Below are 20,083 nucleotides of genomic sequence, written 5' to 3' on the forward strand. Positions count from 1 at the left end.
GTCTTACTTTATGTTTTCGGGAATAAAACAAGAGAACAATAGCCTGTTGGCTTGAGAGAAGGCGGCCTCTCTTGGGAAACATGGCCCAATTTTTCTTCTTTCTTCTGGAAAACATTGGCATGCATGTAAACGAAGTGCTCTACCAACTCAACTATAGCCCTTGTGTTTGTTCTAGTTATACATATTTTATCATGTAGATAATTTATTGTCAAGATGAATATTACATGATCTAACAGCCGATTTTTTGTGATCTCTTTGATTGGTATTGCCTATGAGTAATATTTCATTTAAAATCCATCAATGTCATAGGCCCCATTTTTCTCTATTTGTGATGATAAATTACCTACTTCACTCAGTAGTTAGAGTATTGCTTTCATACAGCGGGAGCCATTGGTTCAAATCCAATAGTAAGTATATCTTATTAGATACCAGAGTCAAGGGTACGGTATCTAATAAGTTTTTCTACTCATCTTCTTTTATTAATTTTGTATCTTTTCCATCCTATACTTCTGTAAAGAAATGCAATGAATAATAAAAGTTCTTCATTCTTCTTTTTAATAATAGAGGAAGTTCTTTTTTATCTTTTTGTTTGAAACCGGTATCACAACCTACAATTATGCATCTAAGAAATAAAAGTATATTTTAATTCAGAGTCTGTAAATAAGTGTGAAGCAAACTATATACTATCTCAAAAAGTTTGTAAGGAAAGTTTGTATATCTATCTATAGAAGTTCATTTATATATACCTTCTATGTGTTAATTTATAAGTTTCTTGAATATTATTGTTGTGTTATTAGCTGTTGAAAAACCTATGGTTAGGCTAATCTTTGGCATTAGGGAACTTGGTTTTAGTAAAAGACTGGTGTAGGAAGCATGGTCTTTTATGCCTTGAATAAATATAATGAATTAGGAAGTGCATATAGCAACAATAAGGTATCGTATTAAGACATACATATTTGAAATATTAACTTTACAAAGTTCAATTCAAGTTGGGTTGGTGAACACGACCCCTAACCATAGAACAGAAACAAATTCTTTAGTTTCAAAGTTTATAAAACCGAAATTGAATCAATTTAATAAAAAAACTGAACCAAACCAATCCAAATTGACAAATTTGAATTGGGTCTTCAGGTATACCCCGTTATTGAGTTGCAACCTATGGTTTTATGGATGCCATATGTCATATATGCCTATTGCCTACAATAATAATTAAAAAAAAAAAAGAGACTAAAATCATGTACATACTTTTCTTTGCATATAACCAATCGGGATATGGTTTACGTCTTATTAGTTACTTCCTTGCGAATAAGATATAGAGTTGGTTGTGATTGGTCATATCATTTCCAAGAATCAAAGACAAAGAAATGACTCAAAATTTTGGCATGTCAGTGAATTAAAAAGGAGCACTGCATCAGTGTTTCAGAGTGTCAAATACTAAGCTAACTGATTAATTTCACATAACCTAAAGAGGCTACTCACTCAGTTGCTTTTAATGGGAAAATGTATTACAACCCAGTGTCCGCACTCACATTTACACGCAGGAAAGAAAATTCACTTGTCTTATGGCCTTTTCATTTTTTTCTTCTTAATAAAAAATGGGGCCTTAGTGGACTCATCAATTCCACGTCACATAACAGTAATAGGTAATATCATGTGTACTACTAGGATCTTGACGGAATTATCACCGTCAGCACAACACATTCGTTGAAGCGTCACTGCTCGAACTACTTTACTCTTACTAAGTATCATATAAAGTGATACAAAACTCCTATCATAAAGTCACATCCACAGTGGTGTCTTATTACGTTATTGGGTGTGCACTCATGTGCATCAAATACTGGAACTATGCAGAGAGAATGTATCAAATACTAGTTTAAACAAATCTCCTCTATTGATGACCACATTCTATTGCATTAAGTGCATAACCATTCACTTTGATTGTCTAAATCACCTCTAATCTATTGTTTCTAAACTGGTTTAAGCAAATCTTCTATGATCTATTGCATGACCCTTTACATTGATCGTCTAAATCTCCTATAATTTTTTGTATGACCATTCATATTGATTGTCTACGTGTATTTTAATCACATGGCCAGTATGTATCATATACCTAATAGTATACATGAATGATGATTTGAATCATTACATAAGATAGAGGAATTTTGAGTATTCTACCTACTCATTATTAGGAAATGAGATTTCTACAATTTGGATTGAAAACATATACAAAGATTTACCAAAGGCTAGACAACAAAATTTAAGGTAGTGTCATAGCTGTGGAGTAACGCAAGAACACAGGTATCAGAATCTCTTCGAAATGCTCTATGAAAATTGTTGGAGATGACAATTCAGTTATCATCTTCAACTTTCTGAGGCAACCATGTTTTGATTACGTTTGAACACCAAAAAAGCTTATCCTCCTTTGTATCAACACCATACACTATTACATGTATATAGGTACAGTCTAAGATTCTTTTTTTAAAGAAGAAGATGAAGAAAGAAAGAGAAAAAATAAAAATAAAAAGGTACAGTATAAGAAGCACAACAATCCAAAATGTCCAGCTTATATGTCCAGCTTATCCGCGTCAACAAGAACATGCTGAAGACACTGCTGGATGTGTATTCTCAAATCTCAATGTGACAGTAGGAATTACAAATTAATTTTCATAAAAAATCATTTAATTTTAGATATATTTTAATAGCTATTTATCTTGAAAACTTTGAAATATACTATAAAATATGTCTGAAATAGATAAAAAATACATGAAGATATATACTAATCTGAGTTGTATACATACCCATGCTTCTTAAGGCACTCACTGCCAATGCAGCAACAGTTATCTCATTACATTCTTATAAACAGCAATATATATAATTAGATAGTTACAACAATTGGAAAGGAAGGATTTGATTCTTGGTTTTTCTAAGAAAGGATGACAAGCTATGCCATTGAGCTACAAAGCTTTTGACAAAAATTAAAACTATTACATTAGTTTAAGGCATTAGGCTTCAATTAGGGAGATACAGTGACAACCCATGTTTCCTAAAAAGAGGGGAGCTTTGAGGTACTTTAGCTGATACCCAATCTAATAAAGGCTTGGTGATGTAGGACAGCCTAGGCTTCCCACCCAGATTAATCACACTGTAGGCGTTAGGCTTCACCACCTAAGGTTTTTTGGATTCACCATCATCTGGATACAAAAGAAATCATCTAGAACTTTATATTCAGCTTCCAAGAATCACAATAATAAGGATAAACTCTTCCAATACGAATCCTAAACAATCTCAAATACTAATTTGATACTAATCATATACTAATGATAAACCCAAATAAAGATAAAGATAACACAAATAATAATCTCCACAAATGTGCTATAGTGTGGTGTCCGCACCACTTGGCCCATTGTGCCAGTCCAGGTCTCATAAAATAAGATGCAAGAGGGCAGAAGACTACCAGGTGACTATTATAATTATAGGAGCCCACTGTGCCAGTCCAGGTCTCATAAAATAAGATACAAGAGGGCAGAAGACTACCAGGTGACTATTATAATTAGGAATTTTAGTTCAGTTTTTAACATGAATATATGCATATCTATAGGAATTTCTCATCCCTACTCCCAGCACAGAAGGAAAATAGGACTTGACAAGATTATATTGAGACTTCAGAGAGAGAACAGAACAAAATTTTCATGGAAGTAAAGCCATGGGGCACCACATGATTCTATAACAAGTAGACACAACACAGTACTCTTGTCTGGTTTGATTGGCATATAGCATAGAAGCCAACCAAAGAAACATCAAATACGTGTGAAAACTTGTGTGTGACAGAAATCAACTGACTGGCAAACTCCAGCCACATCAAGGTCCCAGTGTCTGCATGTCATGATAATGGCAAACATTATGCTCAATCAACATGTCGAGATTTTTTTTTTTTTTTTTTGCAAGATTCAGAATAGTACCCCAGGATAAACCCACCTATCAAATAGCTTAACATACATGACAATTGGAAAACAACATTCAGAATGCATAATCCTAATTTCCATCCACAAATGAAGCCATGATACAAACCTCATATTCCACTTTTCCTTCTCTATCATGCTAAATAAGTACAAAAGGAGGAAGACAAAACAAATGTGAAATAGTGGCCACTAAACCACATTAGCAGACAAACCTAGTCAGGCCTATATGAATTATTTGCCATCTGAATCCACAACTTTCATAAATCTGGAGAACTCAACAGGGTGTCAAAAGTTCATCCTAATTAGGAAAAGGGAACCAATGATGAAACACACTACAGAAAACAAACTATATTCAGAAAAATCATCCTACTCATTGCAATCAGAGGATTCCAGAGGTCAGATCACCTTCACAATCATCTTACACAATTTGGATGATGCTAACTTGAAAATGGCAAATGGTCCCCAAAAATATTGACAATAACAGTTTTATGTTTATTCAGCAAAAAGATGCATGATTTATTCCAGACAACCTCAAAGGATGAAATAGATCAAATCTAGGAGCATTCAGTTGGTAGAATTCAGCCTCAGTACTTTTTGTGCAAAATTTACATGTGTAGTAAGATGCAGTATAAGAAATGAAAGAGATTGAGCCAACATGTGAAAACAATCTTATGATATAGGATTCTGTTAACTCACAGACACACATAGAAGACTTAAGAACTATCATAAAATTTAGTTTACGTTTACTATGCAAAAGTAGGTCTGAACAGCAGGTCCTGAATGCACTCAAATCAATGCAATTATATGATTTTTTGTATAGGCGCACTTATAGGATAGAAATACTCCTTTTGAAAACAAATTCAACGAATAGGCAAATGCGGAAAACATGTGTTCACTTGCTTGTGATTCACGTTGCCTTCTAAAAAACATGCTTGGATATACACATCCAGTCCCAGTCATGCGGATTCAAAAAATTTGAACACCAGAAATTTGTGCTGATGTTGGCAAGGTGCCTAGTTACCAAAACTAGAATATTCTTCAGACTTCAGATGTCAGCTCTTGTTAAAGTTACCCTTTCACAAATACCTAACAAAACCTAGTACTATAGAATTAATTTCTTTGAACCTCCAATAGTTCATTCACTTCCATTCTTTGTGACTCCTCAAAAAGTTGATATTTGCCCCCAGCAGAGAGTAGAATAAAGTTTTTTTAGCTTTAAAAACAAAACAGAAGCTACCTTTCACATCAATTGAAACATTTTTCATTGATGTTAAACCTTCCGATTAAAACCCTGACCTACAATTTCAGTTTAAATCTCGTTATATTCTTATAACTGCACCAAAACAGGCAGTCCACGTAATTGAAGTAGAAGGCACATTCCAAGAACCAGTACATATCCTAGCAAAATTAAAACTCAGAAAAATACTACTTATTCAAAAGGAGGAACAGGGCAGCCACACATGAGAGGACATTAGAGAATTAGATAAAAGGGCTTTGAACATATAACACCCCCAAATCCAGCCACTCCCCCATTGCCTCATGTGGGGGTATTTGGAGGGAAAGGAATTTGCCCACTTTTGAGGGGAATGAAAGATTGATTCATAATTTGAAGCTATCCTTCATTCAGACTTTGTTTGCGCAGGCAAATGCATTGGGCGTTTCTACTTCAGTTCTTTGCCTGATTTACTTGACTTCTGTACTTCCATTGCAACTTAGTTTAGATATTCTGCTGGTATCATGGCACACTGCCTGTGTACTTCCAATGAAGTTTTTACTTACAAAAATGTTAAGAAAACAGAAGGAAATAATAGGCTATGTTTGGTAACAGTTTTTTTCCTTAATTTCCTGTTTTCCAGAACTATTTTTTGTTTCCTATGCCAAAAAACTTGTTTGGTAACTTATTTTAAGCAAAAAACAAAAATTACCAATTTCCATATTATGAAGGAAATTGAAAACAGAACTTCGGCTGTTTTCATTTTTCAGTTTTCTAAAGCTTACAAAACATGGAGAAAACAATGACTACAGGCAACTTTAATGAACCGGCACACTGGTTCGAGCCACCTAAGAACAATTTTTTTTTTATCTATTATTATTTTTACTCTCTTTCCCACTCCTAGAATTTTTTTTCCTTTTAATTCTCATGCCTAATAAATTTTTCTCTCAAACTTTCGCACTTAAAATTTATTTTCTCTCAAATCCCACACATTTGAACTCTTATATCTCCTCTGCGCCTCCACTTCCTGATGGAGGCATTGTTGAAAACCTTGACAGCGAGAACCACATAAGTACTTGTTCTTCATCAGATTCTCCTTCATGGTTCCTTTCTGTTCTTCATCGGATTCTACTATTCTTTTTCTTCATGCCGAGTCCCTTTCTCATTCACCTTTCCTAATTTTAGATTTTTGTTGTAAGTGATTTAGCAGGCATGTGCAGGTCTTCCACATATTTTGAAGAGCTTCATAATTTTAGGGACCCAATCACTCAGAGGTACACACCTTTCTCTTATTTTGCTTTTCTTTTTCTTTTTTTGGGCTCATTTCCATTTTTCTTTGATTATGGATTATTATGAAATTACTAGAGCTGATTTGTGTTTGGTATAATTTTTTATTGTTGAGTGTCAATTGTTGATGTGAGGTTAATTGATATTGTCAAATGGGTATTTTTTGTGTTCCATATGAATCTGTGTCCCAGTGTCCCCATATATAACCTCATGCCATAAAATTACTACTACTTCCATAGATTTTTGAAGATAACAAGGTATGACAGAAAATGTTTTTTTTTTTTTTCCTTTCAACTAACCAAACATGTTTTTCATTTTGAAAACACAATATATATATATATATATATATATATATATATATATATATATATATATATATATATATATATATTGCTTTTTTCCTTAAAAACAAGAAAAAGAAAACAAAAAACAAAAACAGTTACCAAACATGACCTTAACATCTCGTGCCTATTAAACAAACATTGAATAATATTCCACAAGCAGAGGCTGAAAATTTTAAAAAGAAATTGATAACTAATCCTAAGCAGGAGAAGAATACATGTGAAAAACCCTTATTAACCTGTTAAGGATCCATAGCCAACCCATAGTTTTGGGACACAAGCTTTGTTCTGGTTGATAAGTAAATACTAAGCAGAGCTTTTAGCAATGACTGCATTCCTAAATGGCTAGTCAAAATCGCTCTTGTTCAAGGACAAAAAGGTTAGAATGTGCATACAACTTTGTGCAACTTGAAAAGGCTACCCTAAGGATGATTTCCCCCCACCACATATCAATTACATTCATTGGATGTTAATATCTGTAACAATGCATTTGGTTGGGTGCAAAGAAATGAGGGGGAAGAAATGGATGACAGGAGAATACAGTTTTCCCCCGTTTAGTTGAAACAAAAGGGGGGGGAGAGGGGGGGGGGGATGAAAAGAATGCAGGCAGCCGGGTGTGTTCCTCTTGGGCCCACAAATTTCGATCTGTCTGCATAGGGAAGAAAATTTGGGTAGCAAATTCCAGGGGGGGGGGTGACAATTACAAATTTTCCTTTCCATCCAGGCACTGATCAGTTCATTCACCATCCTTTTTCACCATAGTTGTTATACACATTTCAAAAGCCTCCAAATTCCATTAGACAGGAAGCAATCCAAAACAACACTACAAGTAGTGTATGAGAAAGTGGCAAAAAGGAAAAGCATCAGGCTAATCGTAAAGGGATCTATCATATCATATACACCAGTAACAAGAATCAAGTATTGCCTAATGAACCCATACCCAATGAAACCCACATCCAATGACATAGAATTTAAGCATTACCCAATGAAACTTCACACCCAAAAACAGCCATTCAGACCAAATTAATTTACAAAAACAAATTTTTTTTGGCTCATCTTGTCTTCACCAACTCGTTTAAGAAACTTGACTATGCTCACACACTCACCCAGGTTGACTTTGCCACAACCACTTGTGAGAAGAAGCCCCCAAATTGGCAGTAAATAACTAGCCACGAAATTAATTGAGCCCCCAATGATTAAAACAGCTCTTCACTTCTAATGATAAACATAGGAGAGAGTGATGCAGGACAAAACCAAACGATGCAACATAAACATTAAAGAATAGTCAAATAAAGGATAGGTAATCAAAAGAAATTTTATTCATCATCAAAATAATCCGTCTCCATAGGAGTACATTATTGTGCTTGTATAGACTACTAAACCCTAATCTAATTGACTAAGCAAACCAAATTCTAAATGAATAGGGAGATCCTAATTATCTAATTACAAAACTCTAATAAAATACTGATTACCTAATTAACTACTAGGACCTACATTACAGTTGAAAAATAAAAATACAATTGATTTGCAAAATAAAAATATTTCCTTGCGCTTCCCGCATCAAAAGAGAAGATTGAGAACAGGGAGGAAGCAAACAGATAAGAATCAGATTAAAATGTGAGTGTGGTTAGCAAATCACTTTCTTATTCAATTGTAAGTGTTAAGAGTGAGATATCTTGGGGTTAATTTTGTCTTTTAAGTTGTGTAATTAAATTGTGAGTGTGGATTAGTACATGAGAATTTTGCCTTCAAAATTTCTAGGAACTAAAAGCTCCTCAATACAAAGAATAATTCAATATCCCACTACAATTGTTATTGTGCAAAATGCAGCATGCTCTCTTTATATACATGTTATACTTCAAACAATCTTTCTAGGTGAAATAATTCACATTCCATGTGCATTTTACCATCCATATCATATCTAAATGGTTACTTTCAACATAAGATATACAAAGCTTGCATATAACAAATTTAAGACATAATTCGACTCCATAGCTAGACACTCAATTCTTTCATTTTTATTGCAGAAACTGTAAACATTCAATTCCAAATATAAATCACATTCTCACTATCAATTCCAATATACAACATAAAAGAACCAAAGCCAACTTACTAAACAGCCATTTACATCCCCTCAACAGACCGCAACCGCAACTCAACCAACCTCGCAGTGAACTCGCCATCACTAACCTTCAACATCACCGGCAATGGCAGCGACAACCGGTGCTCGACCAAAAGCCTATGCCTAGGCTTAATCTTCCCCTCCAAACTAAACGAAAAATACTGAGGAAACCTCTTCAATTCCACTATATCCCCTTTCATTTCCTCCAAGAAATACTTCACCTTGGGGAGCAAATTATTTGTAATGCTAAAAGTCAACAACCCAGGTGACCTTATCACCATTGTAGCCACTTCCTCATAAGAAAATCCCAAACTTTGCAAAAACTGAGTCTTTGGCAAAAGGGTATCTTCCACGCTTGAAACCAATAACACTACGGTGTGAGAAGTGATTGAATGAGGACCCACAAAACCCAAGTTTTGCAAAAAAGAGAAAGTGGGTCTTAACTGGTTTGGGACACTGGAAACTAAGATTCTGGGGCATCGAGTTATGGACTTTGGAATGTGAAGAAATGGGATTCGGACCTCGTTGAGAAGGAAATCAAAGATGGGGTAGAGTTGGGTGTGAGGGTCAGAGGTGAGGAGTTGTGGGTACATGTCTAGAATTCGACCAAGGGAAGAGCGAGTGAGGCCGAAGGAAGAGAGGCATTGCTCGACGGAGAGGAGGGAAGAGAGTGGGGTGGAGCGGAAATCTGGGTTTAGTTGGAGAGCTTTGTGGGAATTGACGTTGAGGTTTTCAAGGTAGAGGATTTTCTGGCGGAAGAGGAGGCCTGAGTCTGAGGAAGAAGAAGAAGAAGAAGAAGAAGAAGGTGGGCTTTTGGTGTTGAGATTAGAAGAAGAAGATGGCGTTTTGGAGGGTTTAGAGGAGTGAGGGATGAGGAGAGCTTGAGGAGGGAGATGGAGGGGTCGGATTATCATCTCTGTTAGCATGGTTTTGCTTCGAGGGAGATACTGCTTTATATCATGTCTCACTATCATCTCTTTCTCAAATAAAAATAAAAATAAAAGTATAAGGAAATATTTAGGACGAACTCTGTGATTTGGTCTGTTTTCACTTCTCCTATCCAAGGTTTAATTATTTACATTTTACTAACTTAAACTTCAATCCGTTATTCATCCGTTACTCACTTCATTCTCTGAAATTAGAAAAACACATTTTTTCTTCAAAATTAGAACATAACACGGATCAAAAACACGAATTCACTTTTCTTTTTCTCACGAGCCCTAAAAACGCAAAAATCCCTTGTATTGAGCTGGAGATTTGATTTTCTAATCGTGCTTTCATGTGAGGGTGAGGTTCTGTTTTTGGGTTGTCTCGAGGCACTGAATATTCGAAAATAAATCATCACTAGGTACAACATTTCTGCTTTATGTGGGTTGGGATTTCAAGTTTTAATAGTAGCTTTGATTCACAAGAAGTTGATAATCGATGTCTTCTTCGAGTGGAAATTACTCAAGTTCAAGTGGGCATATGTGTACATATGAGACTTGTGTGCTGAGAACAAGTCTGATAGTTGATAATTTTGGGAGAAGGTTTCTAGGTTGTAGCCGATATAAGGTAAGTATACTTTTTACTTAATCTAGTTGATTTATGTGAGATTGGAATGTGATGTGTTCAATTCAATTTATTAACAGGTTGATCCCAAGTACGCTTTCTTTAAATGGATTGATAATCCCACTTGTATACGTGGGAATGAAGTTGCCCATTCGGTGCAACAAAAGCTGGATTTATTGCGGAGTGAACTGCAACTTGCACATGAAAGGGAAAAAGTAGAATCACCTTGCTTCCTACATCTGTCCTCCTTATCATTTCTGCATAATCTCTAAGTAGGCCATACTAAGCCTCTTCATTCCTAGTAATCAGTCCCCTAGCTGTCTTCCTTGATCTATACACCTGACTAATACTTAAATCAACTGAAATCTGCTGCATCACATGGTGCTTAACACCTGAAGACCTCCCAATTAGGATTCTTACCAAAATCTTCCAAATACTTGTTTGCCACAAAGGCTAATGTAACTTGCCCATTTTGAAATGTAAGGGGGTTTTCACGTTTCTAGAGCTCGTGAGGAAAAGAAAAGTGGGTTCGTGTTTTGATCCGTGTTATGTTCTAATTTTGAATAAAAATGTGTTTTTCTAATGTCTGAAGGTGAGGTGGGTAACAGATTGAAGTTCAGATGGGCAAAGTGTAAATGATTAAACCACGGGTAGGCAAAGTGAAAACGGGTCATACCACAGGTGGGTTTACTGTAATTATCCCTAAGTCTAAATTGCAAACTTTTAGGGCATGTTTTAGTAAGAATATTTAAATATAGTTTTTTGTTTTGCAATTTTTAAAATGGTGAATCTCACATTTTGAATTTATTTTTGGTTAACAATTTCTAAATATAGTTTTCAAAAACTTGTATCCTATTTTCCTAATTTAGAACATGATTTTGAAAACGGCTAAGGGGGTGTTTTCAAGATACATAAAATGTTTTTAATGACATAGTTGTAATTAAATTGAAAACAGTGAACCCCATATATTTGTCGAAACTCTTTTATCTCTTAAATTAAGAGGCTTATCTTTATCACAAAAGAATCTCACACTTCAAATTTGAAACTTATCATTAAAAAAAAAAATGATGAGCTCTATTCCCTTATCATTATCCACAAAAAAAAAAAAAAGTAATCTACAGATTTTACACATTACTTTTTGTAAAAATAAATAAAATAAAAAATCTCAAAAATAAAAATTGTCTCCCAAACAATTATTTTTTATTTTTAGTATTTTGAAATTTGTTCTTAAAAATGGGAGCCAAACACGTAAAATATGAAAATTATTATCAGAAAACTAGTTTCAAGTTCAATTTTTAAAAATTTATTTTTATATTGTTTTGAAAACAAAAACAAAAATTCTCTTGCCAATCAGGCCCTTAATGTTTTAGAATTTAAATTTTGTCCATTGAAGTTCTATTCCGTTTGCATCGGTAGCCTCTCAATTTATATTTTCCATTAAATACCATGTAAGCTTGCCACATGTATTTAGTTTATCCAATAAAATAATGTCAAGTTATTTTTATTATGTCATGTCATTTTTTATTTTTTAAAAGTATTTTTAAGATACAAAAATGATGTGGCATTATTTTATTGGACAAATTTAATACGCGTAGAAAGTTTATGTGGCACTTAGCGGAAAATGTGAACGGAGGGGCTGTTAATGAAAACATAATAGTTCTTCAAGGAGTAAAATCCAAGTGCTGAAATTTCTTAATATAAAATTCAAACATCCCGAAAATTTAGATGTGTAGATTGCAATTTATCCTAAAAATAAAAATTTAATACCATAGAAATTCAATCTATGCCATTTGAACCACAATGATTTCTTTATCAACATATCAAGATATTAATTAGTTTTTAATATAAACAGGTTTCAAAATCTCGCTCTTTTATTAGATGAGACAACAGATGCAGAGGCTACAACATTGGATCCAATAAAAAAGATTTAAGAGCTATGACTATACGTCAAGGGAGTGCATTGACCAATAAGTCTATAACTATCATAATTGTGCTCAATTACTTACCCTATTTTTCGCTAAAACTTTTGAGTGGAGTTTGTGTTATACTTTTGTATATAAACCCCATCTTTTGTCCCATCTGTTTTTGTGTGTTTGTTTCTTTAAAAAAAAAAAGTACAATAACTTAGATGCACTATTTTATCATTTCAAAGTGCAACGATTCAATGTAACCATATGAATGCATTTAATTGGGAACTTAACCTAATGCATCTAAGGTTTTGTTCTTAAGTTTTATCTAAAGATTAAAAAATACAATTGGTATAATGGTAACAAGTAATTCTCATGGAAAGGACACCATAAACTCAAATTATATCAAATTTATAGGTAAAATAACTAAAAATGACTATCATGTAGGGATGGACCTAGGATTTCGAGCTCAGAGGGGCCGAAGTATAAGTTAAAAAAAACGATAATGAAATTTTGAATAAGTATCTATTTGGTATTAACAAACTATCAACAATGACAACGATACAAAATCATTGTTTTATAATATATTATAATACAATCATTTACTAACAAAGACAAAGATACAAAAACCACTGTTTCTTACTACATTAGAGCATTTGCATAAGCTCATACAAAAGTTTGTCTATTTTAGCATAATAACCTACTTTTTTCTATTTTACATACCCACTTTCCAAAATACCTCACATTTGATTATCTATTTTACACTACATTTCATCATAATACTATTTCTTTATCAATTCTTCATTATTATCCCAAATCACCTCTCTTCCTCAACCAAAAATCACTGCTTTCAATCTAAATAATTACTAAAATATTCATTTGCACAGTTACATTAACTATGTAAATTTTTTTAATTAATCCCAAAATACACTCACATTAGTCTATGTTTGTATTTTTGCACAATGAAACATAAACTAACATGGGTGTATTTTGGAATTGATTTGGCAAGTTTTAGGTCTTATATTATTTTACAACTGATGAAAATAAGTTTACAATAAAATATTGTAATCAATGTAAAATTATAGGGGAGGGGCCCAAAATTTTTGACAGATGGGGCCCAAGTATAATTTTTTTTTTTCCTTAAGACTGGTGCCTAGGTCCCTTTGGGCCTTCGCTGGCTTCATCCCTGTTACCATAGTTGTGTCGTAATGATCAATAAACCATATAGAAATAGCACATGCCTATTTATTAGTACCATTTTAAAGGGTATTGACTTTAGAATAAGGGTCCGGTTAATGTGTGCTCTAAAGACACACATTAAACTATCCATCTTTAGAAACATTTTATGAAAAATTGAAAAAACTGTAAAACTTTTTCAATTCCCAATAAAACTTTTTCAAAAAATGGTATACTATTGTGTGCCCTTAGAGCACACTTTGCAAAGTGTGTTCGTTTAAGTTTGTGGCCATTTTTTGTTTCTCGAAAAAAAAAAGAAGGTTTGTGGTCATTTTAATTTTACCTCCTAGTGTTTAAAATGGATTTTAGACCCTAAAATTATATAACGCTTAGATTCAAGCCCATTTGTTCATGTCTATTGTGAATCGGTCGTGGCTATTGATTTTGATTCGAGGCCTTTTTTTAGAGGAGGGTTGAGCCCAATTTGTGAATAGGTCTCAAGATTTCGATTGTTGGTGATGGGCTTGTGTCAGTGGTAAACTGGCTTTGATCTGCTTGGCGATGGTGTGCGGTATAGGTTATGACTTGTGAGTAGTTTTGTGGGCTTGGCCATGATTGTGATAGAGTGGCTCTTTGATGGTGATGATAATGACAATGTGGTGGCTAGAGCTTGGAATTTGGTGTTGTTTTGGGCTTTGTAGAGAGGACCAATGGAGTAGCCAAGCTTGTAAATGAATTGAGTTTTATCGAGTAGCAAGTGTTTAAGCTTGACTCAACAACGAAAGTAAAGTGTTCAAGCTTGCCTTAAGCTCAATCTTGTCAAAAAATCTAAAAGCTTGAGTTCGGCTTGATTCATTACTCAAGCCAAGCTTGAACTCAATATCAAGAGATTCAACACAAGTACATTATCAAGCCCATATCAAGCCTATTTGGTTTAGACATGTGGTTCCAATTCCCAATTACTTAAAGTTTTAGTAAGATATCGATTTAATTGTCAAGCTAATATCAAGTTTATTACCAAGCCCATTAACAAGCCTAGGCTCAGCTTGTTTTGTATCAAGCCCTAATGTTCACGAGCCTGTTCATATACAATTCTTTTTTTACTGGACTTGGCTTGTTTATTAAATAAGCCTAAGACTAAGGTTTAAACTTGGTTTATTTATGACAAACAAACAAACATGAACAAACTTGAACGAACTTTTTATTGAACAATTTGATTACATTACAACGCTAGTAGCCAAAGAAGGACAACAATAGCTTGACATAGACAAAGGGAAAGAGAAAAAAATGGAAAACCAAAAAAGGGAAATTATAAAAATATTTTTTGTTTACCTAAAAAATAGAGACGGACCCACTAAGGGGCTGGCGGGCCATGCCCCCCCCCCCCCAATTTTTTTGAAAAATTTAAATAGTATATAGAATGACTCATATTTTAGAGTTTTGGTGTGAAATTGTTATAGTTGGCTCCTCTCAAATTTTTGGATTGGTCCAAATAACCCAAAAGAAACTAATTACCTGACCCTTTCTTTGGGCCTATGGCCTCTCCATAGTCCAAATACAACACAACAAAAAATCCCCCAATCACCAATATCATAATTCAATAATTCATAACCAAAAAAATCTCATAGAAAAAAAAAAATTCCCTTACAAGGGTTACAATAATTTATATGTCTTTTTTTAATTGATTTATAAATTATGGGAAAGTGAATTACAATATTTAAATTTTTTCAAAAGATAAAATGAAAAATTCTTTTAAAAGCCAATATTGATAATGTAGCATTGCCAACTCTTAATATTAATATCCCAATTTTTAAAAATCCTTAAACAAAGTTTTGAAAACTTCATTAGTGTGATTTTCAGTTGCATCCAAAAGTGTGGGTTTATCATATTGGTGACTTGGTCAACGTGATAAAATCAACATATTAATTCCAATTACCCAAAATTTGAAGATTCGAAGTCCTCTTCTTTTTTTTTTGTTCTTCTTTGAAAAGGTTCAAATATTATATTGTAACTTTTAACTTTTTTGGTTCATATTATTTCCTTCTTAACTTAAGTATTTAGGTAATAAAGTACAATTTTTTTTGTCTACCATGATTTTTTTTTAATAAACCATGTAACTTGAATTTTTGTTGGTTCATACTTTGGCCCCCCTAAGTTCAAATCTTGTTCCGTCCCTGCTAAAAAAGAATTCAAATAGAAAAATAAAGAAAAAATAATTCTTTTCTTAGTGCTTAATAGTTTTGAGTAGAGAAGTACAACATCTCGTGCTGAGGTTACACTTAAAAGCCATCTCAATAACAAACATAGATGAAAGGGCTCGAATCAAAATGTTATAAAATGTTGTCGTCTAAATTCGTAATTTAAAAGTTTAAGAGATAAAATCAAATTGACTCCAAACTTAAATGGTGAAATTTACAATTTAGTCTAATCATATGTAGCAATTATTGGTAGTTAGTGACACAAATGTTCATTATTCAGTATAAATAATATATAGAGGTTTAGATCAATTTAAGATAGATTGATCAATACAAACTTTTTATACATTCTTTTTGATGTGCAAAACAGATCATCCCTCTCTTTTTATCTTTGCATTCGTTCTTTCTTTAGCATACACTCTCAGTGACTTGAATGATTGCAAACTCACCCTAAGTTTCTGCAGAAACTCACTAAGCAAATGAGTTGCTGATGCATATATCCGTAGCCAATAGGGAGAGTAGACAATATTAGGGTCAACTTTAAGAGCAACCACATCAGTTGCTCTAAAGTCTTCTAAAATAGAAAAAACTACAAATTTTACATATTTTGAGCAAAAAAACACTCACATCAATGAGTGTAAAAATGTGCAAAATTGTGCAAATCTATCCACGAGCTATAGTAACCGTGTATATTTACACGGTTACTGTAGCTCGTTTATCCATTATTTTATTAATTTCCGTTCGCTCCTTTTTTTCTCTCACTTCTCCGTGCTCAACAAACCCAGTTAACTTCTCCTCTCCTCATCTTCTTGTCTTTCCTCAAATGCACACAAACACACCTACACACAAACACATCCACACAGACAAATCAACAGAGATACACTTGCTCAAAAAAAAAAAACACATAGAGAGACAGATCGGTGCTTGATCGGAACGATCGGTGCTTGTGGAATAATTGGTGCTTGAGTGGATCGAAGCTCGTGGGTCTTGCCTGTGGATCGGAGCTCGTGGCTTGAAGCTCGTGGATTGGAGCTCGGTGCTTGTGGATCGGAGCTAGGGAGAGTTGATCGAGAGGGAGAGTTTTTCAGGGGAGAGGGAGAGTTTTTCAGGGGAGAGTTGATCGAGAGGGAGAGATGGGTATAGAGAGAGAGAGAGCAACAAACAGAAATGGGTAGAGAGAGAGAGAGAGAGAGAGAGAGAGAGAGAGAGAGAGAGAAGGCGCGTATATATATCTGGGTAGTTGAGAGAAATAATAAAAAATGTGAGGAAATTGATTATTTAATTAAAAGAGGAGATAGAATAGATGAAATGATGTGGGTGTTTTGTAAAAGTGGATGTGTAAAATAGAAAAAGTAGGTTTTTAGTGTAAATATAGATGTATAAAATGAACGAACTGATGTGGTTGCTCTAAGATAAAAACCTATATGACATCGAGAATATAAATACAAACTTAATTTGATGAATATAATCTATATAGACATCTAGGGTCTGTTTGAGATTCGTTTATTTTGCTAAAACTGAAATTTTTTTGCTAAAAGTACTGTAGATAAAGGTAAAAGTTAGTTGAAATAGTATAGTGGAACCCATGAATAGTACCAAAAAGTGCAGCGGGACTTATGGATAGTAGCAAAATAAATTGAATAGTAAAATAAGCTGACAAAATTAAGCCATGCCAAATGCACACTTAATGGTTTTTTTTACCTCAATAGTAAAACCAAATCATAATGTAACCAAATCATAATGTGGAGTAGGTAAAAACAATGATCAAGCAAGTAGTTAAAACTGTTTCAATAGAAAGTTGAAACCAATAACAGTTGATGGCTAACAATTTTGAAATGAGAAGTAAGTTCTGAAGTTTATCCTGTTTCTCCCTTTGTTAAAATCCAAACATCAAAGTTGAATTTGTAAAGTAGGGAATGATTCAAATCAATTACAACCATAAGTGATGCAAGTAATGGTCTACTAGATAACTCTTTCTTTGTGCCCATCCTTGTAGGTGAAAATAGTCAAATACCACGTTTTAGCAAAATTTGTGACAAACTAGCACTATTTTGAAAATATTTAGCCAAGTACAACTTTTTTAGTACTCGAGTTCTACAAACTCGAGTTTGTAGTAAGTCGCCAGCGTGTCACTATTGATCTGGAATGTGTGTGAGGAAAAAATAATAATCTGGTACTGGACATTACTAAAATCGAGTATCTCTTTATAATACTTGAGTTTTTTTTTTGTTTTTTTTGTTTGTTTCTGTTGGAATGGCTTGAATAGTCAAACTTAGTGGCTTGACATTAGCCAACAAACCATTAATTAAATGGCTTGCATGCCCATGTCAGGAAGATGCATGATATTCAAGAAGTTTTATGCGTGAAGAAATGCAAGAGCTTGCATTAAATGTTCTTCATGAATTGTTAAAGAAGATGGCTAGGAAAAACACCTAACATGCAAGCCAAATTTATGCTTCTTTTCTTTTGGCCAAAATGGATGACACTTTGGCCATAAATGCTTGCCATTTTCTTTGACTTGACAAGTTTCATGTCGGTGTAACTATTGATATTTCGGCTGAACTTTGGCTATAAATAGATGGTGAATTTGAGAGAAAAAGAAAAAGAAAAAAAAAGGTACTCGACTATATGAAGCTCGAGTATTATAAAGAAGTACTCGATTTTGGTAATATAGAGTACCATATTATTTTTTTAATTACACAAACTCCAAGTCAGCAATGCCACGCTAACGACTCACTAGGAACTCGAGTTCACTGAACTCGAGTACTATTTAAAACTCGATTTTGTGAAACTCGAGTACTAAAAAAGTGGTAAATTACTAAATATTTTCAAAATAGTGCTAGTTTGCCACAAATTTTGCCAAAACGTGGTATTTTGCTATTTTCACCCATCCTTGAACCCTTGTAACTTTTTTTTTGGGGCTAAACTTAAACCCTTGACCTATGATATGAGTCATTGTTCACCCACGTAGCCGCAAGGTTACAGTCTAGACAAACAACTGATGGTTGTCGACACATAAGAAATAGTACACTCAAAATGAGAGAGTATAAAGTTAATAACTTCCCTCATGAGGAGGCCCAATTCTGAAGATCCCCATGACCTACTCCTTGGCCACCAAGGTAACAAGGGGAATAAGCTCAAAATATCCAATGAGCTATACAACTATGTTGGCACAATTGCAAAACCCCATTATGGCTTGTTAATGTTATAAATACATTAAAATTTGGCCTTTTTCTTTTAACATTATTCTATACCAAATCTTTTACCTTAACAACTATAGTTAAAGTTAGGTAAAATAATATTTTGGTTCCTAAACTTTAACAAAAAATTGTTTTAATCCCTAAAATTTAAAAAGTTCTTTTTTGATGCCTAAACTTTGTAAAGAATTTTTTGAATAGTTTAGAGACAAAAATAGGGTTGAAAAAGATAACTTTTTTCAATAGTTTAGAGATGAAAAACAAACTTTTCGTAAAATTTAAGAACATAAATAAAATATTTTCAATAGTTTAAGAACAAAAGATGAAAATGAACTTCTTAAAGTTATTTTACCCTTCAAAGTTTAAAATCATGTCATCTGGCTCAATCAATACAACTACTAGACATGTCTCTTCTTAAACCTAGTCTTTGTTTTTTTAGGATTATCAGAAGCTGGGATATTAACATATTCAACAGAATGGCAATGCGAAATCATCATTATTGGTTTTTGAATTTTTTTTCTTTTGAAAAAAAAATTAAACATTGTAGTTAACTTCCCCTAATCTACAAATCAAATAAAAGCCATATTAATTATGAGATTTTCTTCTCAAAAAAATATTACGGGATTTATTATGGTTTTAAAAATTAGATTGGACAAAATATCAAAAGTGAGTAGTTCTCAGTTTATTTTGGTCCAAAATGAATTGGATCTATAATTGAATTGGTAACTTCATAAATATTATAATTTTGTAATAACTATTAAAAATATATTAAAATTCAGCTTTTTTTAAATTTTTTTTTTACATTATTCTATACCCAATCTTTTTTGTACTTCTATAACAAATATCAAATATAGTTCAAAGTTTAAACCCGTGCCAACCACTCAATCAATACAACTTCTAAAATAATGGCTACTTAACAGTTATGCCTTAATTTAAAAAAGAGTTTTGTTGATGAGTGCCCTTTAAAGAATTTGATAAATAATTATTTCAAGAAAACTTTGATATCACTTTTATAAAAACCATAAAAAAAACCGTAATAAAAAAAAATGAGTTGCTTTTTTACTTCATAATTAAAAAGTTTCTAAATTTTTTTAATAAATTAATGGGTTTAGATATTCATTAACTTTTCCCTCTA

The 20,083-nt window shown here is 33.2% G+C and overlaps 1 protein-coding gene across 1 annotated transcript; it reads right to left on the minus strand.

Annotated features, from left to right (window-relative positions):
* Window positions 1–2,749: 2,749 nt before the first annotated feature.
* LOC142627062 (transcription termination factor MTEF1, chloroplastic) lies at window positions 2,750–9,882 on the minus strand. Its single transcript, XM_075800859.1, has 2 exons — window positions 8,914–9,882; window positions 2,750–3,191 (listed from the first exon to the last, which is right to left on the minus strand). The coding sequence occupies exon 1, from the start codon at window positions 9,846–9,848 to the stop codon at window positions 8,925–8,927; it is 924 nt and encodes a 307-aa protein (XP_075656974.1). The 5' UTR covers window positions 9,849–9,882; the 3' UTR covers window positions 2,750–3,191; window positions 8,914–8,924.
* Window positions 9,883–20,083: the final 10,201 nt, after the last annotated feature.

This window comes from Castanea sativa, chromosome 3 (genome assembly GCF_040712315.1).
Source record: "Castanea sativa cultivar Marrone di Chiusa Pesio chromosome 3, ASM4071231v1".
Lineage (NCBI taxonomy): Eukaryota > Viridiplantae > Streptophyta > Magnoliopsida > Fagales > Fagaceae > Castanea > Castanea sativa.

Coding starts and splice junctions, on each gene's coding strand:
- LOC142627062 (XM_075800859.1), bottom strand. CDS start 9,848: ATGCTAACAGAGATGATAATCCGACCCCTCCATCTCCCTCCTCAAGCT.